The following is a 17,770-nucleotide window of genomic DNA, read 5'->3' on the forward strand; positions in this document are numbered from 1 at the left end:
TTGTGCCAATCGTCTTAGAAAACGACAGCGACGAGTGACGACGACACAGCCGTGACGATAATATAGAGAACAGTTCTCAGATATTTAGAGAAAAAAGTATATTTACATATTAATCAAAGTCGACAAAACTTTATTGTAAACGCGACATGGAGACCGTCACCGTTACCGAAGAAGAGCTGACCACTATGAAGTACGTCAACGCGACAACCGAGTTTACGGTCGAGGAGATAAACTCATTTTTTTTTTACGAAGTGAGTTGGTGCCGATCAAAATCATCTATTTTATTTAAAATCAAATACAAATATATATTATATATATATATACACAGGGTGTAAAAGAACGACCTGACAAAAACAAAAAAAAAAATGTTAATTCATCGTATGATAAAAATTGTTGATATTATTTGATAAGTAAATAATTTTTAGAAATATACTCATGTCAGAAAATTATCAAAAATCATTATTTTTAAAAAAATTATTACGTTCCAAATAGATTTAACCAAAAAAATTCTAAGAAATAAACTTCTTGACTTACACAAATCTTTTTACCATTACGATTTTTTTAGAATCAGATTCGCAATTATTAGGCTATTTTAAATTTATGCAAACGATTTTTTACAAAATTAAATTTTTTTTTATTTTCAATACTAAAAAATATAATCATAAAAAAATGTATTGACCATGTAGCGATGGGTGACTTAATGAACAAAAAAATAAAAAATATCAATTTGAACAAAAGTTAATCCAAAAGTCAGTTCTATCTGTTACACCTAGTACCTATATTTATTTGTATTTATTTTATTTTTTTATTTATAATAATTAAACGGACAATACATATATAGATTATTACGTTAGGTATTACGCGGGTATCACATTATATTATTTTAGCATTGAGTATATATATATATATATATATATATATATTATAATATATTACTCGATGATTATATTATATACCTGTATCTATAATAATAGGTACCATTATGCGTGTGGGCAGATACGGATAAGAATATTATTATTTATTACTATTGATTCTTATAGCGGCGAGTGCCGCGGCACCGTACGATTTAAAACATTAAATCCTCGTGAGACGCCGCGGTATATTATGTGCATATCTACACAGCTATATAAAATATAAGCATATAATATACAATAAACATCAGAGTGTGTGTCGGATTATTTACAATAAGAATTTTAACAAATAAACGAATAGCGCGTACCTACGGTATTTACGTTAGATTTCTCTAGAGCGTCTTTACACGTGCGCCTTCATATGCCTAACACATTATCGTAGTCGTATTAAGTTCTAAGCGCCGCTAAAACTCCGTTCGACGTACATTACAATATAAATACTACGACGGAAACCGTATCCGTAAGATACACACACACACACATATATATAAGTATACCTCCTTGCTATAACTTGCTGCTGCTTTGGCTGACGCGCACGTCCAAGTATTATACGAGTCCTGCGAGACTGGAAACCGATAAATTTCTATTTTCGATTTCTTCGTTAACCCATCAATTTTTAATCTTTTCGATTTCGATCTCGATTTTTCAACACCGCGGTTTCTGAGAGATTGGAATTTCTATTTTGATTTTGTTTAGTTATCTATATATTACCGGAATCCATCTATACTAATTTACCATAAGCTCTTTAGTTTTTTCCCGGTGACAGTTTTGGTATTGATTACCAATTTTCGTTTTTTAAGGATCGATCTTAAGTTTTTTAATATAGATTAAGGAAATCAGTTTCAAACCATGCTGCCTAATACGACTCATTTTTAGCCTTGCCGCCACTTTCAGTATATGCAGATGCAGTGACGTAAAAATATAGCAGACAGTCGTCAGTCGTATATATTATTATCATATAATAATGCCCAATGTCTTTGGATAATAATAGGCACTTTTCGCATGGATAGTTTTTCCTTCGTGGTTTCAGGGGCGTCCTTGTGGGGCGAAAGGGGCGATCGGCCTCCTCCCCCCGTGAGTTGGATGGAGTATAGTCTTACATAGTAATTATTGGTTAATTTTATAATTTATATTAAATATTAATAAAATATTTGTTTTTTGTTCATGATGCTATCAATTATCATGTTATCTTGTTATGATGTCCGATTCGCAGCAGCTGATGCCGTATGTGCTACAACCAAGGATAAAAAAAATGGTACTACACTCAGTAGTATCTGAATCCCATGTAAATTAATAATATTTTTACTATTTCGCCTCCCCCCCCCCCCCATAGCCAAAGTCTGGAGACGCCCCTGCGTGGTTTAAAATCCGTTGAAATATAAATCGCATTTTTTAAGAAGTATTATAATTTGTCATACGAAGTATTGGCCTTCGTAGACGGACAGTACATCCCTTACAGTTCCGATATAGCCCGCGGGACAATAATATACGACACCGCTGGTACGACCTGGTTTGAATATCTCATAAGCTTTTGTAATATATGTATAGGGTGATTGAATGTTTTGAGAAAATTAATGGTGAATGGTATGAAACATATGGGAGAATCATAGAAATCTGAGTATTTGATAATATTGTCATTGCCATACATGATGTAAGATGCTCAAGTCTTTAAAAATAGGAAAATATGAATAATCGAAGTCAATAATATAAAATACGTGTTAATGTTCAGATACGTTTTAATAAAAATGTTAGTACCTATAGTCGTCAACATATATTATAGTATTTCATATAGATTGCCATTTGATATTTATAAAATAGATGATATTCTCTAACTATGCATATCAGTTATTACTTAATATTTAGTTACCAATATTTCAATAGATAAATAGATTTCAGTGTGAACAATTTTTAATTTGTGTATTATTTATGATCTATACAATAAATTTTCTCTTAACCCCTCATACAAACAAAATATATTCCCTAGCTGATTTCACTATTTTCTAAGAGACATAAACTAAAATAATTAAGTTACTGACAATTACTGAAACTATCGATCAGTAAAAATTAATCCAGTAACTTTCTCATCCTTGATTGTTTATCAAAAAATACAAATGAAAACATTTTTTATGTATCGACTTGGCAGTAAATTTCTGACTATCAGTCGTCACCTGCAAAAAGACAAATAATAGATTTTTCTAAAATAATCAAGTAAATTTCTATAAATGTATACATACAAGTTTCATACCGTACAGTGTAAAGTCCAGGGTGTTGACCATCAATTTAGATACATTTTACAATTTCAGGAAATCCTCAGAAGTTCCGTATATGTATATGCATGTTACGGGTTATTTTAAAACTGTTACATTGTGGACATTAATTCTCATCAAAAATGTCTTCAAATTAATATCGTTATATCATTATAGTCTATATACGACGATAACAAAACATATTGTGGCAATAGTATACCACTGAAATTTAATGTTATAATATTATATTAATTTTGAGAGGAATAACGAAAGTGTGCTAATTTCTTTATATAACTTTAAATTTAATGGCTACAACTTCAGATGATATTAACCGCAGACAATTAAATTTATTTTTGTTGAAAAAAAATATGTTCATCGCACTCTTGGTGGCTATAGAGTAGTACCTAAATGATAATTCGTACCTTGCAAACCCAACCGTCGAAATATATTCAGACGGAAATCACGATTCGCGAGCGCGTATGACAGTTTGACGACGTCATTGCCGTGTGATTCTCCGACTACCGCAGAGCCGACTTAGGCATACATCGCCCACACGTTCGCACGTGCGAACCACCACAGAATACAATTAACGAGTCTCGGACGATCGCCAAATATCATATTAATGATTAATAAAAAATATAAGTAAAACGATAATGATATTATATCGCCGTATACGGGATTCGCATATTATATATTATTTAGGTAGGTTTTATAACATAATAATATTATCGTATACGTGTACGATGATGAGATTTTAATATCATTTGGCACGTACAGCTGTAATTTTTTTTCATTATAAACCATAATTATAATTACGTTTTCGATATACCTATCGTCGAGATACAATATCGTATTGTATTTGCGATGAGTGACGACGATCGATTATAATACAATGGAATTATCATAATAGATCCTATATATATAATATATATATATATATATATATATATATATATATGTAATATGTATATATATATTATAGGCAATAGGCATAAGCAATTCATTCGCGACGACCAACTGTTTAGTGTTTTCTAACACAAAATATGAGCGAAAAGTTTAATCGGAACACTTAAAGTCGCGTAAGACTGGTGTGCTATACCACACATGGCTTTGTCTGACATGGTTTTAAATAAAAGAGACTTCAAACATCGTGTATCTGGACAGACGTAAAATTATTGTTGTTAATTGTTATTATAATAAGTACGACAAATAATAACTGTTATCACTCGAAGTTCTGTAGCATAGCAAACTGCGACATTAGTAGATATTTGACATTGACAAAAAATATTGATCGGACGACATTAATATTTCGATTTCACTTCAAAGTCTGCAGGTCTAATAAATTATGCGAGTAATCGAATAAAAACTGATTTTTAAAAATATATCTCGTAATATAACGTTAGATATTATATAATATTCAGAATTGGTAGAAAATAGAATATAATATTTCACGAGCATAGATTTGACATTAAATTATTATACTATTATTATTATTATTATATTACATACATATATATATATATATTATATAAATCTAGATATTGGCGGGGTAGGGTGCCTGAGAGTGCCCGCGTCCTGCCAAGTTGACATGGACCGAAACCTTGACATGGTCAGATAATGGGATTCGTGGAATTTTCGGGGGTTGGAGGAATAGAGCGCTCTAAATTGTATTATAATTTACGGCGTGTCAACGTACAAAATTCTGTCATATTATGTAATATACGTGTAACATTCATGTACGTAGGATGTAGATTATATTTTATTTGAATTTTAAACGTAAAATGCTTATAAATAAAAAAAAAAAAACTATTCCTTTTTTTATAAAAGCTACCAATATAAAATTATTATAGCTTAACTGTTAAAAGGTAAATAATATACATTAACGAAAACTATTTCTTAAATATCATTAAATAGGTTATATATAAATCAAAATTTGTAAAAAAGTATCCCACTTATTCTAGACATCACAAAATGAAATAATAAATGTACTTTCCGCGGGGGCTAAAATTGTGTGCACTGTGACTAGTACGAGTATAGTATATCACACTTTATGCAATACAAAGTTAAAAAGTGTGTAGTAACCAATGATCGTGAAATTTTATAAATTTAACTGTTATTGCCTATTTTTATTGTTTATAGAAGCCTAGGGTAAGAGCTTTCATGCATTAAAAAATCATCAAATACCTATGCACTTATATGTGTAAAAAATTAAAAAAGTGCAGTTAAATTTCCTATCAATTTTTACATGTATAATATAGCGTGAATAACACAACTCACTGAAAACATAACATAACTCGCTTAAAAATTAAACTATCGTAAAAAAAAAATCATCGTACAAACACAGATAATAGTCTTCCTATCAAGGTTAATTTATATAGATCAATTCACTCTTTATAAACAAAAGAAGCTAAACGTAATCTGCTAAGCGTAAATTTGCTAAACCGCGAACTTGTAGGACGGAGACAATGAATATCTGTGTACAGCATCCTCTCAATCAGAGAAGGTGGGTTTGCTAATGACAGACAAGGGGCACAATAAAAAGGTAAAATAAGAGGGTGAAACGAATAAGGAAATTATATATTATATTAAAAAACTTTGGAATATCTGAATGTACAGGGTGGGACATTATTTCAAAACATCGCATAGCGTTCGTCGTCAAAATAAACACCGCCGTGCACATGCATTTATTTTACTGCAGTGTTTTAATTTTTGATTGATTCGGTACCACCGCTGCATCCGCCTCCTTAATGATATACATTATGTAAACGTATACACTTGTATAGACAACAAGCTGCATGCGCTCGATCATCGTCGAGCCGACCGCGTGAGAATGTGTACCGTCGTATGCCTCCTATATCGTTCCACGAATAAGCTCATTATTATTATTATTATTATTATTATTATACGCATCGAAATAGCAAACGAGCACCGTTAAAAACTGTGTATATAATACGCGCTGAATTGCGATTGCGAGGCTGTAACGCGGTCAACGTCGCGAGCTGTACATATTGTATATATAAAATGTATAAAAAAAAAAAAAAAAAACGGTAGAAAGAAGTGCGATTTGTGTGTGTGTGTGTGTTATACGATAGTCGTTTAAAACGCGGCTGATAGGAGGAAGGAGAAGAAGAAGAAAAAAGATACGCGTATATGTGAGAAATAATAATAGTAATCATTAAAAACGGCACAAAGTCGTACGTGACGCGGAAACCAAAACCGCGGACTCGGCGGGATAACCGGCTTAAAACGGAAGACGTCTACGCGAAAAACTTACTGGGAGCAACAAAAAAAACTAAAATAATACAATATATTACGCACGCAAACTCGTGTGTGTGTGTGAGCTCACGATATAAATTTGTCCTGTCACAACGAGGCGGAGAAATATCGTCGTCGTCGTCGTCGTTAATAGTGAGTGCACGAACGAACTATTTCGGGTCGTGTGGTGGTAATAACAGAGTATAATAATAATATTATTATAATTACAAATATTAAACGTAGTCAGGTCGTCGAACGTATAAAAATCGTACGCCGTCTTCATTATGGGCGGCGAGGTGTTATTCGGAGCACAGATGATATGACATATCATTATATTATTGTGATAGAGATCGATGATAATAATATAGGTGCGTATTATGTATATAAATACTACGCGTATATGTATAGTGCAGTATATGCTGAACATCATCATTATTATGGTTTGTATATTTTATTATACGACTTGACAATATTTATATGTTTAAAATATACTACCTAGCTGTATTTGACCGCAAAAAAAAAAAAAAATAAAAAAATAAACCAACGAACATGAAAATAATACGGTGTGCTATGCATTGTATAGGTATTATATTTATATAGTTGTACATCAGGTCTAATCTCGGTATAGGCACCTCTCTCATCGGTTTGTAAACTAATTTGACGGAGATGAGCAATCCTGGCCCGTGGAGAATTGGATACTATGTAGAATACTTGGTATATTATCGAACGTGGTTAAAACTACTGTATGAACTTCCCTTATATATAAACCTCTGAGAACGAGAATTTAAAATGTTCGGTCAGTCGATCGAGTATAGATTTTGAGTAAAATACGCGAAACCTCGTACAAGCTGCATACTAATAATATGAGCTATACAATCCGTATACATTTATAAATATGAGTAGAAGTACGCATTATTAAATCATATAAAAGTCTACTATTAATATCTTTAACCAACGACAATCTTATACGATTACGTAAACAGAAAAACATTCGAACTTTGTGATCCAAAACAAAATTCGTGTAATTCTTGTGCCACTTTACATGTTATAATATATATTTGGGGGAAAAAACGAAGTTATATGAACACACTTTCTTAGTCTCCGGGAATATGCCTGTGCAACACTTGGCGACAATTGATCCATTGTTTTCCAAGTCCACATAATATGCGCCATACAAACACAATTTTTTTTTTATATACTAATTAAACAAAAAAAATTACAAAATCAACTATGCATACGTATACTACCCACGACACGTACACCATAATAACCGTTATGAGTGTATAATAGATTGGCGCAGCCCATAAATGTTTTAAAAGTGACGCGAGTCCGACTACACGCGCTAGTACGAAATGCATATAAATATAGGCAATTATCGTGTACGTATCGTTATATTTTATAATATGATTATAAAATGTTTGATAACGATTATTGATTACTATGTGGAAGCTGCAGACGCAGTACGTTCGTTTTGTGTGTTTGAGGATTGAGCACATTATTGCATAATGTACACCTACTATACATTTAAAAATATTTCACTTACATGTATTTTTTTTCAAACTTAGATTTAAATTATTCGGTATTATTTAGTAAAAATATTTACTCATTTAAATTCTTGTTTTCTGTAGCTCTTGGCGATGAATAAAAACACCGATAAAATATTTTTTTTTTTTGATCGGTATCAAATACACAGAATGATAATCTACTAAATATAGGGATATACGATGGAATAAAATTGCATAATATATAAATAAATAAGACAGGTTCTCGCGACTGGTATATTTGATACACGTGTCGATGTAATTCAAGACTTTGCATCGGAATTAACCCGAACATGTAACACCCCATGAAAACCCATAAACAAACAAACACTCGAAACCCATATAACCCAAATGATTTTTTTTTTTTCAAAACACAATAACCTACAACCCGAAAAAAATATTACGGTTGACCCGAAACCCGAATTATTGCGTGCAAATATTAGTTCAGTTTTGTAAATACGCAGTTGCTTAAAAATAAATTAAATAGGTATTACGTAATTAACATATACATAAATATGCTGTTATATATTATTTACATACAGTACCCAAAACCCGAATAAATTATACGAGAGTACAATGCTATGATGTTATTAAACATTTGTTTTTTGTTTAATTGAAATTCGCTAAAAATTGTGTTTTTACTTTTTAACAATAAACAACCTTAGTGTAGCTAAATAGCCTATTCAGAACGCCGCGCGATCAAAACATAGTTAATACAATTATTATGAGTTTACATATTGATATAATGTTATAAAAATAAGAATTGTTATTACAATCTAAATCAATTACCTCATTAGAGAGTATATTATAATATACAGTACCTATATACATATTTATAAGTTATAATTGTAGCTTTGTTTCCTATTATTTTTTTCAGACCATTCAGTTTACAGTTTTGTGGATATTGTTCCTGTCGATTGTACTTGGTAACGGAGCCGTTCTGGTGGCCTTGTCGTTCAATAAGGCCCGCAAGAACCGAATGAACTTTTTTATCATGCACCTGGCACTAGCAGGCAAGTATATTTTTTTTTTTTTTTTTTGCGACACTTGCATTATTCAGTTTATTTTTTAAATAAAATATCTGATCATCTCTATTGTACAATAACATTATTTAAAGCATTAAGCAGTGTATTTTTAAGAAAATGTTAATCAATTAATACATATGTATTATATTGTATATAGGTATATATGCATAGAGGACAGCTTTAATTTAAAGTTATTTATGAACAGCTATATTTATAGTTTTATCTGACAATAAAATGTTTATTAGTGAAAAAAAATTATTTGTATTATGAAATTATTAAATTTCAAAATATTTAGATTTATAGTCTAATGTTATTATTCTACACAATATAAAGAAATTTACTAGGTTACAAACATATTATTATTATCAAATAAGAAAAATATATAGTGGCAGTATAACATATAATCTGTGTGAGTGTGTATTTTATAGTAATGCTATAGATAAATTCGAGAAAGAAGGTTATAAATCCTAATCGTAATAATAACGACGATGAGTGTGTTTAACGTCAAATAAAAATCACTCCACGTCGTATTTTAATCTACATGACAATGTGTTTAAATTATTGCGACGATGCATTGGTTTCCGTTTCTACTGCGCAAGTGCAGCTTACAATATGTATATATACATAAATGCATAATATGTTACACATGTTTTGTACAGGTACAAAGTGTACCTACAATGTGGTACACGTAATAGGTATATGTACACTGCTAAGAGTGAGTTATAAACGAATAGGGAAATCATATATCTATATATTGCTTGTCGATTTATTATTATTACATTATGCGGCGGTGGCTGCGTAGTGTCGTTTGTGCATATTGTTACTATTATAGGAATATATAATAATATATACTTATAGCTGTATAAACCAAAGACGAAACGAGCCGTGTGCCACTATCCTAATGTATACAATATATACACTACGCGGCCGACAATCGCTCGTAATATAAACGTATATAACATAAAGGAGGTACTTGTAATGTATTACAATGTATTATATATAGGCGGTACCTACTACCGTGGCCATAATATACATAATATAAATAATTTAAGATGTATACCTATATGTACATTGTGCAATTACTCATAGACGCATGAAATACTTTATTACACGCTCGCACCGCCTGGACGTGCAATGGTTTATTACGACGATGACGATTTTAATTTTTAACGCGCGTTGCATATTATGTATATATACCTACACTCGATTGGTCGTCATTATCATTACCTAGGTATTATAATTGTTGTTACCGTATCATTATTAAATCTCAGCGTGCAGTTACTCGAAAAAATTATTTCACCGAAACCCGAAACGGTTAGCAAGCACCTACCTACCTACCTATACTGCACGCACATAACACAAATATCAATAATCGTATCGAAAAAATATAATTCGCGTGTTTAGGTATATACACGCATGCTATAAATACGTCCGAATACATACAATATAATACGCGTAAATTATACGGTAGCAGTATGCCGTAGATATTAGCAAAACCCGTCGTCGATTAGGTCCATTATTTACAATATTTAAAATTGAATGCTCTAAATAACGTATATTTAAATATTCAAATTACCGCAAACTGTTTTTTTTTTTTTATGTCAATCGTATACTTACATATTTATTCGATTTTTTATTTCAATCCACATGGTATATTATATATATTATATTCGTGTCGTATATCATTGTTCCGTGCGTTATAAACCACATGTTGTTTGCCAAATTTCGAACATTTATTAGAACCGGATCTCGTAAAAATTTAGAGCACTAAATCTTTTAAGATTATTTGTATGAACTTATTGTACACTGTTATTATAACTTCATTCAAACGTGAGTTACAGAGGTTTTGAAAATATTTGCAACACCATCAAGTGCTTAACACACGTGCCAAATATTTTAAAACTTTATTCTACGTAAAACGGCAAATACAGTGTATTATAACTTTTAATAATTATAGTAACATTAACATAGTTGTGTTCCCGAATATAGACTTGTTGGTGGGACTGGTGAGCGTTATGATCGACATGATATGGAGAACAACCGTCACCTGGTCAGCCGGCCCGATTGCTTGTAAAGTCGTCAAATACTTACAGGTAACGCATTTACGTATATTATCTAAATATAATTAAATTTATCTCCGATTGAGACATTGACAAAGAGACGTTTTTGGAAGACTGTGTATATTAAAATAATCATTGGAGACTTTAACGCTCCACAGAGTGCGCATGGCGTCCGTACACTCGTATCACGTAAATAATATTAATAATTTTTATATTATTTGCTTATGAATTTATGATATATTCTTTAGCTTTCAACAAAACTTCAATAAACAATTACACACACATGAGTGTTAATAGTGTTATAGATATACAGCTAACCAAAAATCAACAATACTATTACACTTTTAACTAATTACTTAAATTAAAATTACTTGTGCTTATAAAATCTTTGAACTTATTTATGCGTCTACGTTACAGTAAATCAAACAATTACGATAAGTGGATAATTTTTTTTTTTAATCTCAACCGAAAATATAAAAACAGCTTACTCAATTTTGCTAATATTCAACAACAGAATACTCGGTTACATATTATTATTATACCGTATGTATATACTGTAGAAACACCTTTTACTATACTATAGTGCGGAGTAGGTAACCCTGTTTATCTAAGCTCATATTAAAATATAGTTGATATAATGTACCCATAACTACATGGCTACATTCCTAGTACAACAGAGATATAATTACCTCACTTGCGATCGGTACCACTGCAGAGTATGTGTAAGTGAATTCCCACGGTATTGATCTTTCGAAAATCGCAAACAACGTGTGCGTAATGTGGATTGGGCGAGGAGAGAAAAACAAATTAAATAAACGCGAATACATAATATAAGTATACGTAAACAACCTATAGTGTGTAGAAATTTAATTGATAATAAATTAATATATTACAACAGAACTGCATAATAATATTATGGGAGTTTCGTAAATCCGTCGTGCGCGCGTGTCAATCGTTACCACAACCACCGTAGGTAGCAGATTTATTATTCGTATAAACGTATATGTTGAGATTTTTCCCATCACCAATTACAATCGTTTATATTGTATTTATATTACATAGAAATCGAGTTTTTTTCATTTTTCTGTGTTAGACTGCTATACTTTAATTTGGAAACAGGACGGAGCGTAGAAGTGAAAAAGCAGAATTACTAAAACTATTCACTAAAACGCTGCGTTAACACATAGACTTTTAATGTTTATATTCTATTCTTCAGTCTTCGGGAGAAACTATATGGTTATATTTTAGTGTTTATTGGTCATTAAATTTTACTTTATATGTTATCAAATTAGTTTTATTAGTATAAGTCTTCTATAACTTACGTTTATTAATAATTAACATCATATAGTATTTTAAGATCAGCCCAACTCTCTAGAAAACAGCAAATACTTTATTTAATTTGTTCATAAAACCCGCTACAAAATAAGGACCATTTAAATTTAAATAATTTTACAATTGTATTTTATACCAAAGATACCTAAGTTGATTTATACTATAGTATAGATAAAACAAAGATAAATAAATAAAATTACGTGTTATAGATTTTTGTTTGTTTTTTAAGATTCTACATTGTACACAGTACACACATAGATATAAATATATCATTAATTAATTAATTAATTAATTCGATTGAGGAGATTGTCTTCTGTTGATGCAGCTTGAAAAAAAATATATTAGCTAATTTTATTATTTTGATTTTGATATCATAGTTAGAAAGAGAAGGATGAACCACTTCTACTGCTTAGATTATTTTTGGTATGTTGGTTCCAACTTTATTGCAAAGATCATGAAAGTTTATAATATTTTATGAAGGATTTATGCCATTCAAGATTCACTGTAGATAATATTTAATATTTATTGAAATTATTTAAAATTATTATAGACACTAGCATAAATAATAAAAAAATAAATAAATTTACATTATAAGGTTTAAGCAATAAAATTGAACGACTGAAAGGGTTTATTTCCACAATTTTACCTAAGTGGTCGTACATAATATGTATACAATGTATCACTGGGTTATTATCTATCAGTAATAAGTTTTTATTATAATATTATAACAAGCGTGTTTATTTTAAATATAAATTATAATATTATGTATATTAAAGAATTATACAACTTACTTAACTATATCTAGGTACTCAAAATGAAAACATAAAAATGTTTGTATTCATAACCAACTTTAAGGGATAATTTATCTGAAAAGATGTTATAAAAAAATTTAGTTTAACATATAGGTGAATAATTATTTTAATTTTTAAATGCATCGATAGCAAACGTATGTAATACACGTACCAAAATTTTATACTATATTATTATATAAGCTATAATTTAATTATAATTGTGATAACTACTTATGAAAATAAAATACGGGCGTACGAAATAGTTATAATGGACGAGAATAAACAAAATCGAAAAACGTTCGACGGGACGTTCTAACGTCTAACCACCAGATAACCGCCATGACCGAGCAACCGCAACTATATCCATTTATAAAAGCGTAATCAATGGGTATTATATATTTTAATGTGCGTTTCAGGTGGTCGTCACGTACTCGTCTACGTATGTCCTGGTCGCGCTCAGCATCGACAGATACGACGCCATCACGCACCCGATGAACTTCTCGAGTAGCTGTAAGTAGAGAAAAAACAAAAAACAAAACAAAATTTTTAAATTTTTTCCACACATTTTCAGGGCGTCGGGCCAGAGCATTGATCGGATGCGCTTGGATTTTGAGTTTTGTGTTCGCCGTACCCAGCGTATTTATTAACGAAGAAACAATCATAGAAGGTATATACCGACCCTATCTGTAATTTCCTTTGTAAAAAAAAAAAAAAAACAGGAAATATTTATAATATTTTACTGTAATAATTTTTATGCGATATTAATATTTATCATGCATATATGCATATATACCTACTGTACGTAAGCTTAAGCTTAACTTTTTTGAGCCCCGAATTGTTTATAATATTGTCGGCAGAGGGTTTGTAATATTTTAGTTAGGTTGACAGTGCAGCGGGTTTCACAAATTATACAGTAATTGTTACCGAAAATGTATCAATTATTTGTAGTACTTATGCAAAAAAAATTAATGTTATGTATACGAGTTATGATTGTATATACATAAACGTTTGATACTAAAAATAAATATTATTTAATTAATATTTTATCATCAAATATTTTCATCATTTCATTCTCTGCAAACTTCTACGGTTATTCTTTTTAGCTTGACGCAAAGCTTGTACACAGTTTCCAAAGTTTTCGAGCTTTGCACCTTATAATTAAAATAAATAAAATGGCATGTATACTATATTATTAAATTTACACAGTACATGTTTAAGTATTTATTTACATATTATGTAACTGAACAAGTCAAACCACTCAACCCCTATTTTTTAAATAAAACATGGCGCAAAGTGTATAGTCTTAAATGCAAAGTGTACATTACTGATTAAATAAGTCAGTAAAAGTAAATGAATGTATAACCATAAAAATTAATTGTAATAAAGTTCATTTTTTTACCATAAAACTACAATGGTATAAAAATGTTTTCCCTAGAAGCGAGTTCAAGTAAGAAAAATATATAATGAGGAGTCAAGTATATCGGATCAAATATTTTTTTAAATTAAATATCCTATATTATGTAAAATCAACTATCAATCAATTTGTTTTGTTGGTACTTCGAAAATATATTTTCCAAACTTGTAGAATAAAAATAACGCAACTATACATATTAAACCGCAAATTGATAAAAACAAATTAAAAAGTTTATTATTAAAATAACTTCAATCAATTTTTCTCATTTTAATGATTTGGAATTGGTACAAAGGGGTGTATGAGTGGCACTTCCGCCCTCTCCATCAAACCCCACGGCCCTATGAATTATCTTAATGTACAAAAGATATTGTTTAGTACGAATTTTTATATGAAAAAATTAAAGATAAGGTCTGATGTAAGTGTGAAGTGACGTTAGGTTAGGTTAGGTAAAGACGTTGGTATTGAAATTCAACTTATAGATTTACCATTGTCCAAGTACCTATTTATAAGGTATATATCAATATATATCATAATATGTACTTACTCGGTTTTTATGACACTCCGATGTTAAATAAATAAATAATATTTTTAGACGTATACAGCTCGCATCAGGAGTACAACTATATACACATGTATATAATCGAGGACAAATAAAATTGATTCAAACCCATATAGCACCTCTTTGTAACATAATACAATATAATTATTATGTAATATGTAATATTATTATATATTACTATTTGTAGACTAATTATAATAAGTTCTGTAACGAAATTCGACACAAAGAGCGATTCCGTCGTATGTACTGAAATAGACCTGAGACCGCCATTCGATTCATCATAATATCACCTATATAGAAATTATCGAATATTTGTACAGATACCTATACAATCTTAAGTCCTTCGGATAAAAAAGTTTAACACACATTTGGAAAGTAATTATTAGTATACCTACCAGTAGAGTGCCAATTGTTATGTAAAAAATAATAAATGGTTAAATATTATATTGCTATATTACTATTCCTATTATAATTTTCCGATTTACTCAAAATTAAAAATTAAATATCACTAGGTTTTGTTTTTTTTTTTTTTTTAATGAAATATTAATGAAAATGTTTTAACAGTTGAACTCTATTGCTTTGTATCACTTATATAAGTAGGTACTCTAATAGAGACTTAGGCTTTATATAGTTTAAGCTGGAGATGGGTAAGAAGAGTAGTATTAGTAGTAATCCGGCTGTGTTCGAGGACCAAAAAAGTTAGACCTTAGACACTAATCACTATACATATTACACATATTATTTATTTAAATTAATATCAAAAAGGTCACTACTGGGCCTCAGTGAAAAAACTTATAACTAAACATATATGTAAATTATATAGCATACCATCTTATTATGCGTTATAGTGTATGTTATAAATAGTTATAATATACTTATATACAATAATATACATTATATACTGTCTTTATACAGATTATTTTATCACTGAATCCATTCCATCCGTTGAAACTTATTATTACTAGAACATACAGTCGCCACGACGCCGCCGTCTCTTCTGTAGAAATTGTCACACACCCAATTAGACATTACGAAAAACAAAAAATCACGAATCGTATATAATCGATTACGATTCTCATCTTACCGAACACAATAGTATAATAGTTCGTTTTTTCATTTGCACTTTTAATTTCAAGAACGCTTCGAATCATCAAGGGATGCAAAACGCAGACTTCGGAATCAACCCCCCTCTCTCACCCTGCTCATCGTAGTCATGTTACTTTATTAATCCCAATGTTGTCATGACGTACAATGTTGTAGCTAGTGGTTTCAATATCGTTTCGTATAATATACGCCATCGTCCATTGGCGTAGACAATTCAACTAAACTATATGATATACGTTGACGTCCTAATAGAATTATTTTAAATCGTATTACCTCCTCTCGCAGTTTCTATATTATGATTTTCGCTCACGATGCTATACATAATTGTTGTGAACACTGACGATTGTTAACTTTGAATAGTCTAGAAAATAAAACTGACAAAACAAAAAAAACCCATTTGCAAATGTATTATTTCGTTACTATTATAACGTAATGTTATCTTAGTCTCGTCGTATATTTTGTCCATCGACCAATAATCAGTACAACGATATACACTCCTCTACCCTAAACATTAAGACCATCATAAATATTATAATGCTTAATGGAATTTGATAAATTCCGTTCTTATATTATATTTACATATTATATTATCAGAAGCAAAGCTATGTATATATTATTATAGCTGCCAAAACCTAATAAAAAATAAAAAATATTGACTAGAAAATAAAAGCTCCTTGTGTTAAATAAATATATTTAGCTATAACTTGAAACTAATAGTGTAAAAAATATATAAAGCATCTAATTAATTAACATCTATATCACTTTAAAAATAATAATAAGTTGACCATAAGAAAATGTTTGATATATTATTAAATTATATTTACTATTTGATTAAACAATAGCCCAAAACTATAGTAAGGGTATATTAGGGCAAATGTAAACTGGGCCCGCGATTACCTTTTTTTATGTAAACTCGGCCAGAAAATTTCAGGTAATAAAATATGTAGATTGTAAACTCGGCCCAATATATATTCAGTCATTGCGAAATTAAAAGAAATACAAACAGAAACGTACATTAAAATCAACAGCCTAGATGCACCATTTCAATTTCAGAATACAAAAACCAAAAAAAAATAAGAGAACTCTTAGAAAGAACACTTACGAAATATAAAAATAAGGAAATATCAGTAAGTGAATACGTTAAACACATGGCTTTTAACTTTAAAAAAATAGATTTATACATTATATTTTTACACTTTTTACACCTACAAATTTACATAAATACATTTTATAGTTATATAACGATTTTCATACTATGAATAATAATATGAAAATGAAAAAATTTTTGGAGGATAATGAGAATCGCCTCCTCGTGGTGTCCTCTGGTTAATGCTAAATGGTTCTTAAAAATATTATAAGAAAATTATATAAAAACATTTTTATTCGCGCCGAGTTTACCCCTAAATAATTTTTACCTGTAAAAACCCCGGGCCAAGTTTACACCTAAATAATTTTTACCTGAAAAAAACACAGGCCGAGTTTACAATCGCCCGTATATTAAATTATTTATATTTTATATTGAATGGCAATAT

General features: G+C 30.0%; 1 protein-coding gene across 2 annotated transcripts in view; it reads left to right on the forward strand.

Annotated features, from left to right (window-relative positions):
* CCAP-R (Crustacean cardioactive peptide receptor) overlaps positions 1-17,770 on the forward strand; it is a 25,733-nt gene continuing 7,963 nt past the window's right edge. For both annotated transcript variants that reach the window (XM_089221556.1, XM_089221557.1), the window contains exons 1-5: positions 1-251; positions 8,831-8,966; positions 10,968-11,071; positions 13,578-13,671; positions 13,733-13,828. In XM_089221556.1, the coding sequence (XP_089077682.1) occupies positions 147-251; positions 8,831-8,966; positions 10,968-11,071; positions 13,578-13,671; positions 13,733-13,828 (535 nt within the window). In that variant the 5' untranslated portion in view covers positions 1-146. The remainder of the gene's footprint in view (positions 252-8,830; positions 8,967-10,967; positions 11,072-13,577; positions 13,672-13,732; positions 13,829-17,770) is intronic.

Source organism: Diuraphis noxia, unplaced genomic scaffold, assembly GCF_037042655.1.
Source record: "Diuraphis noxia isolate RWA-SAM2 unplaced genomic scaffold, SU_Dnox_SAM2 contig0002, whole genome shotgun sequence".
In the NCBI taxonomy this organism is placed as follows: Eukaryota; Metazoa; Arthropoda; class Insecta; order Hemiptera; family Aphididae; genus Diuraphis; species Diuraphis noxia.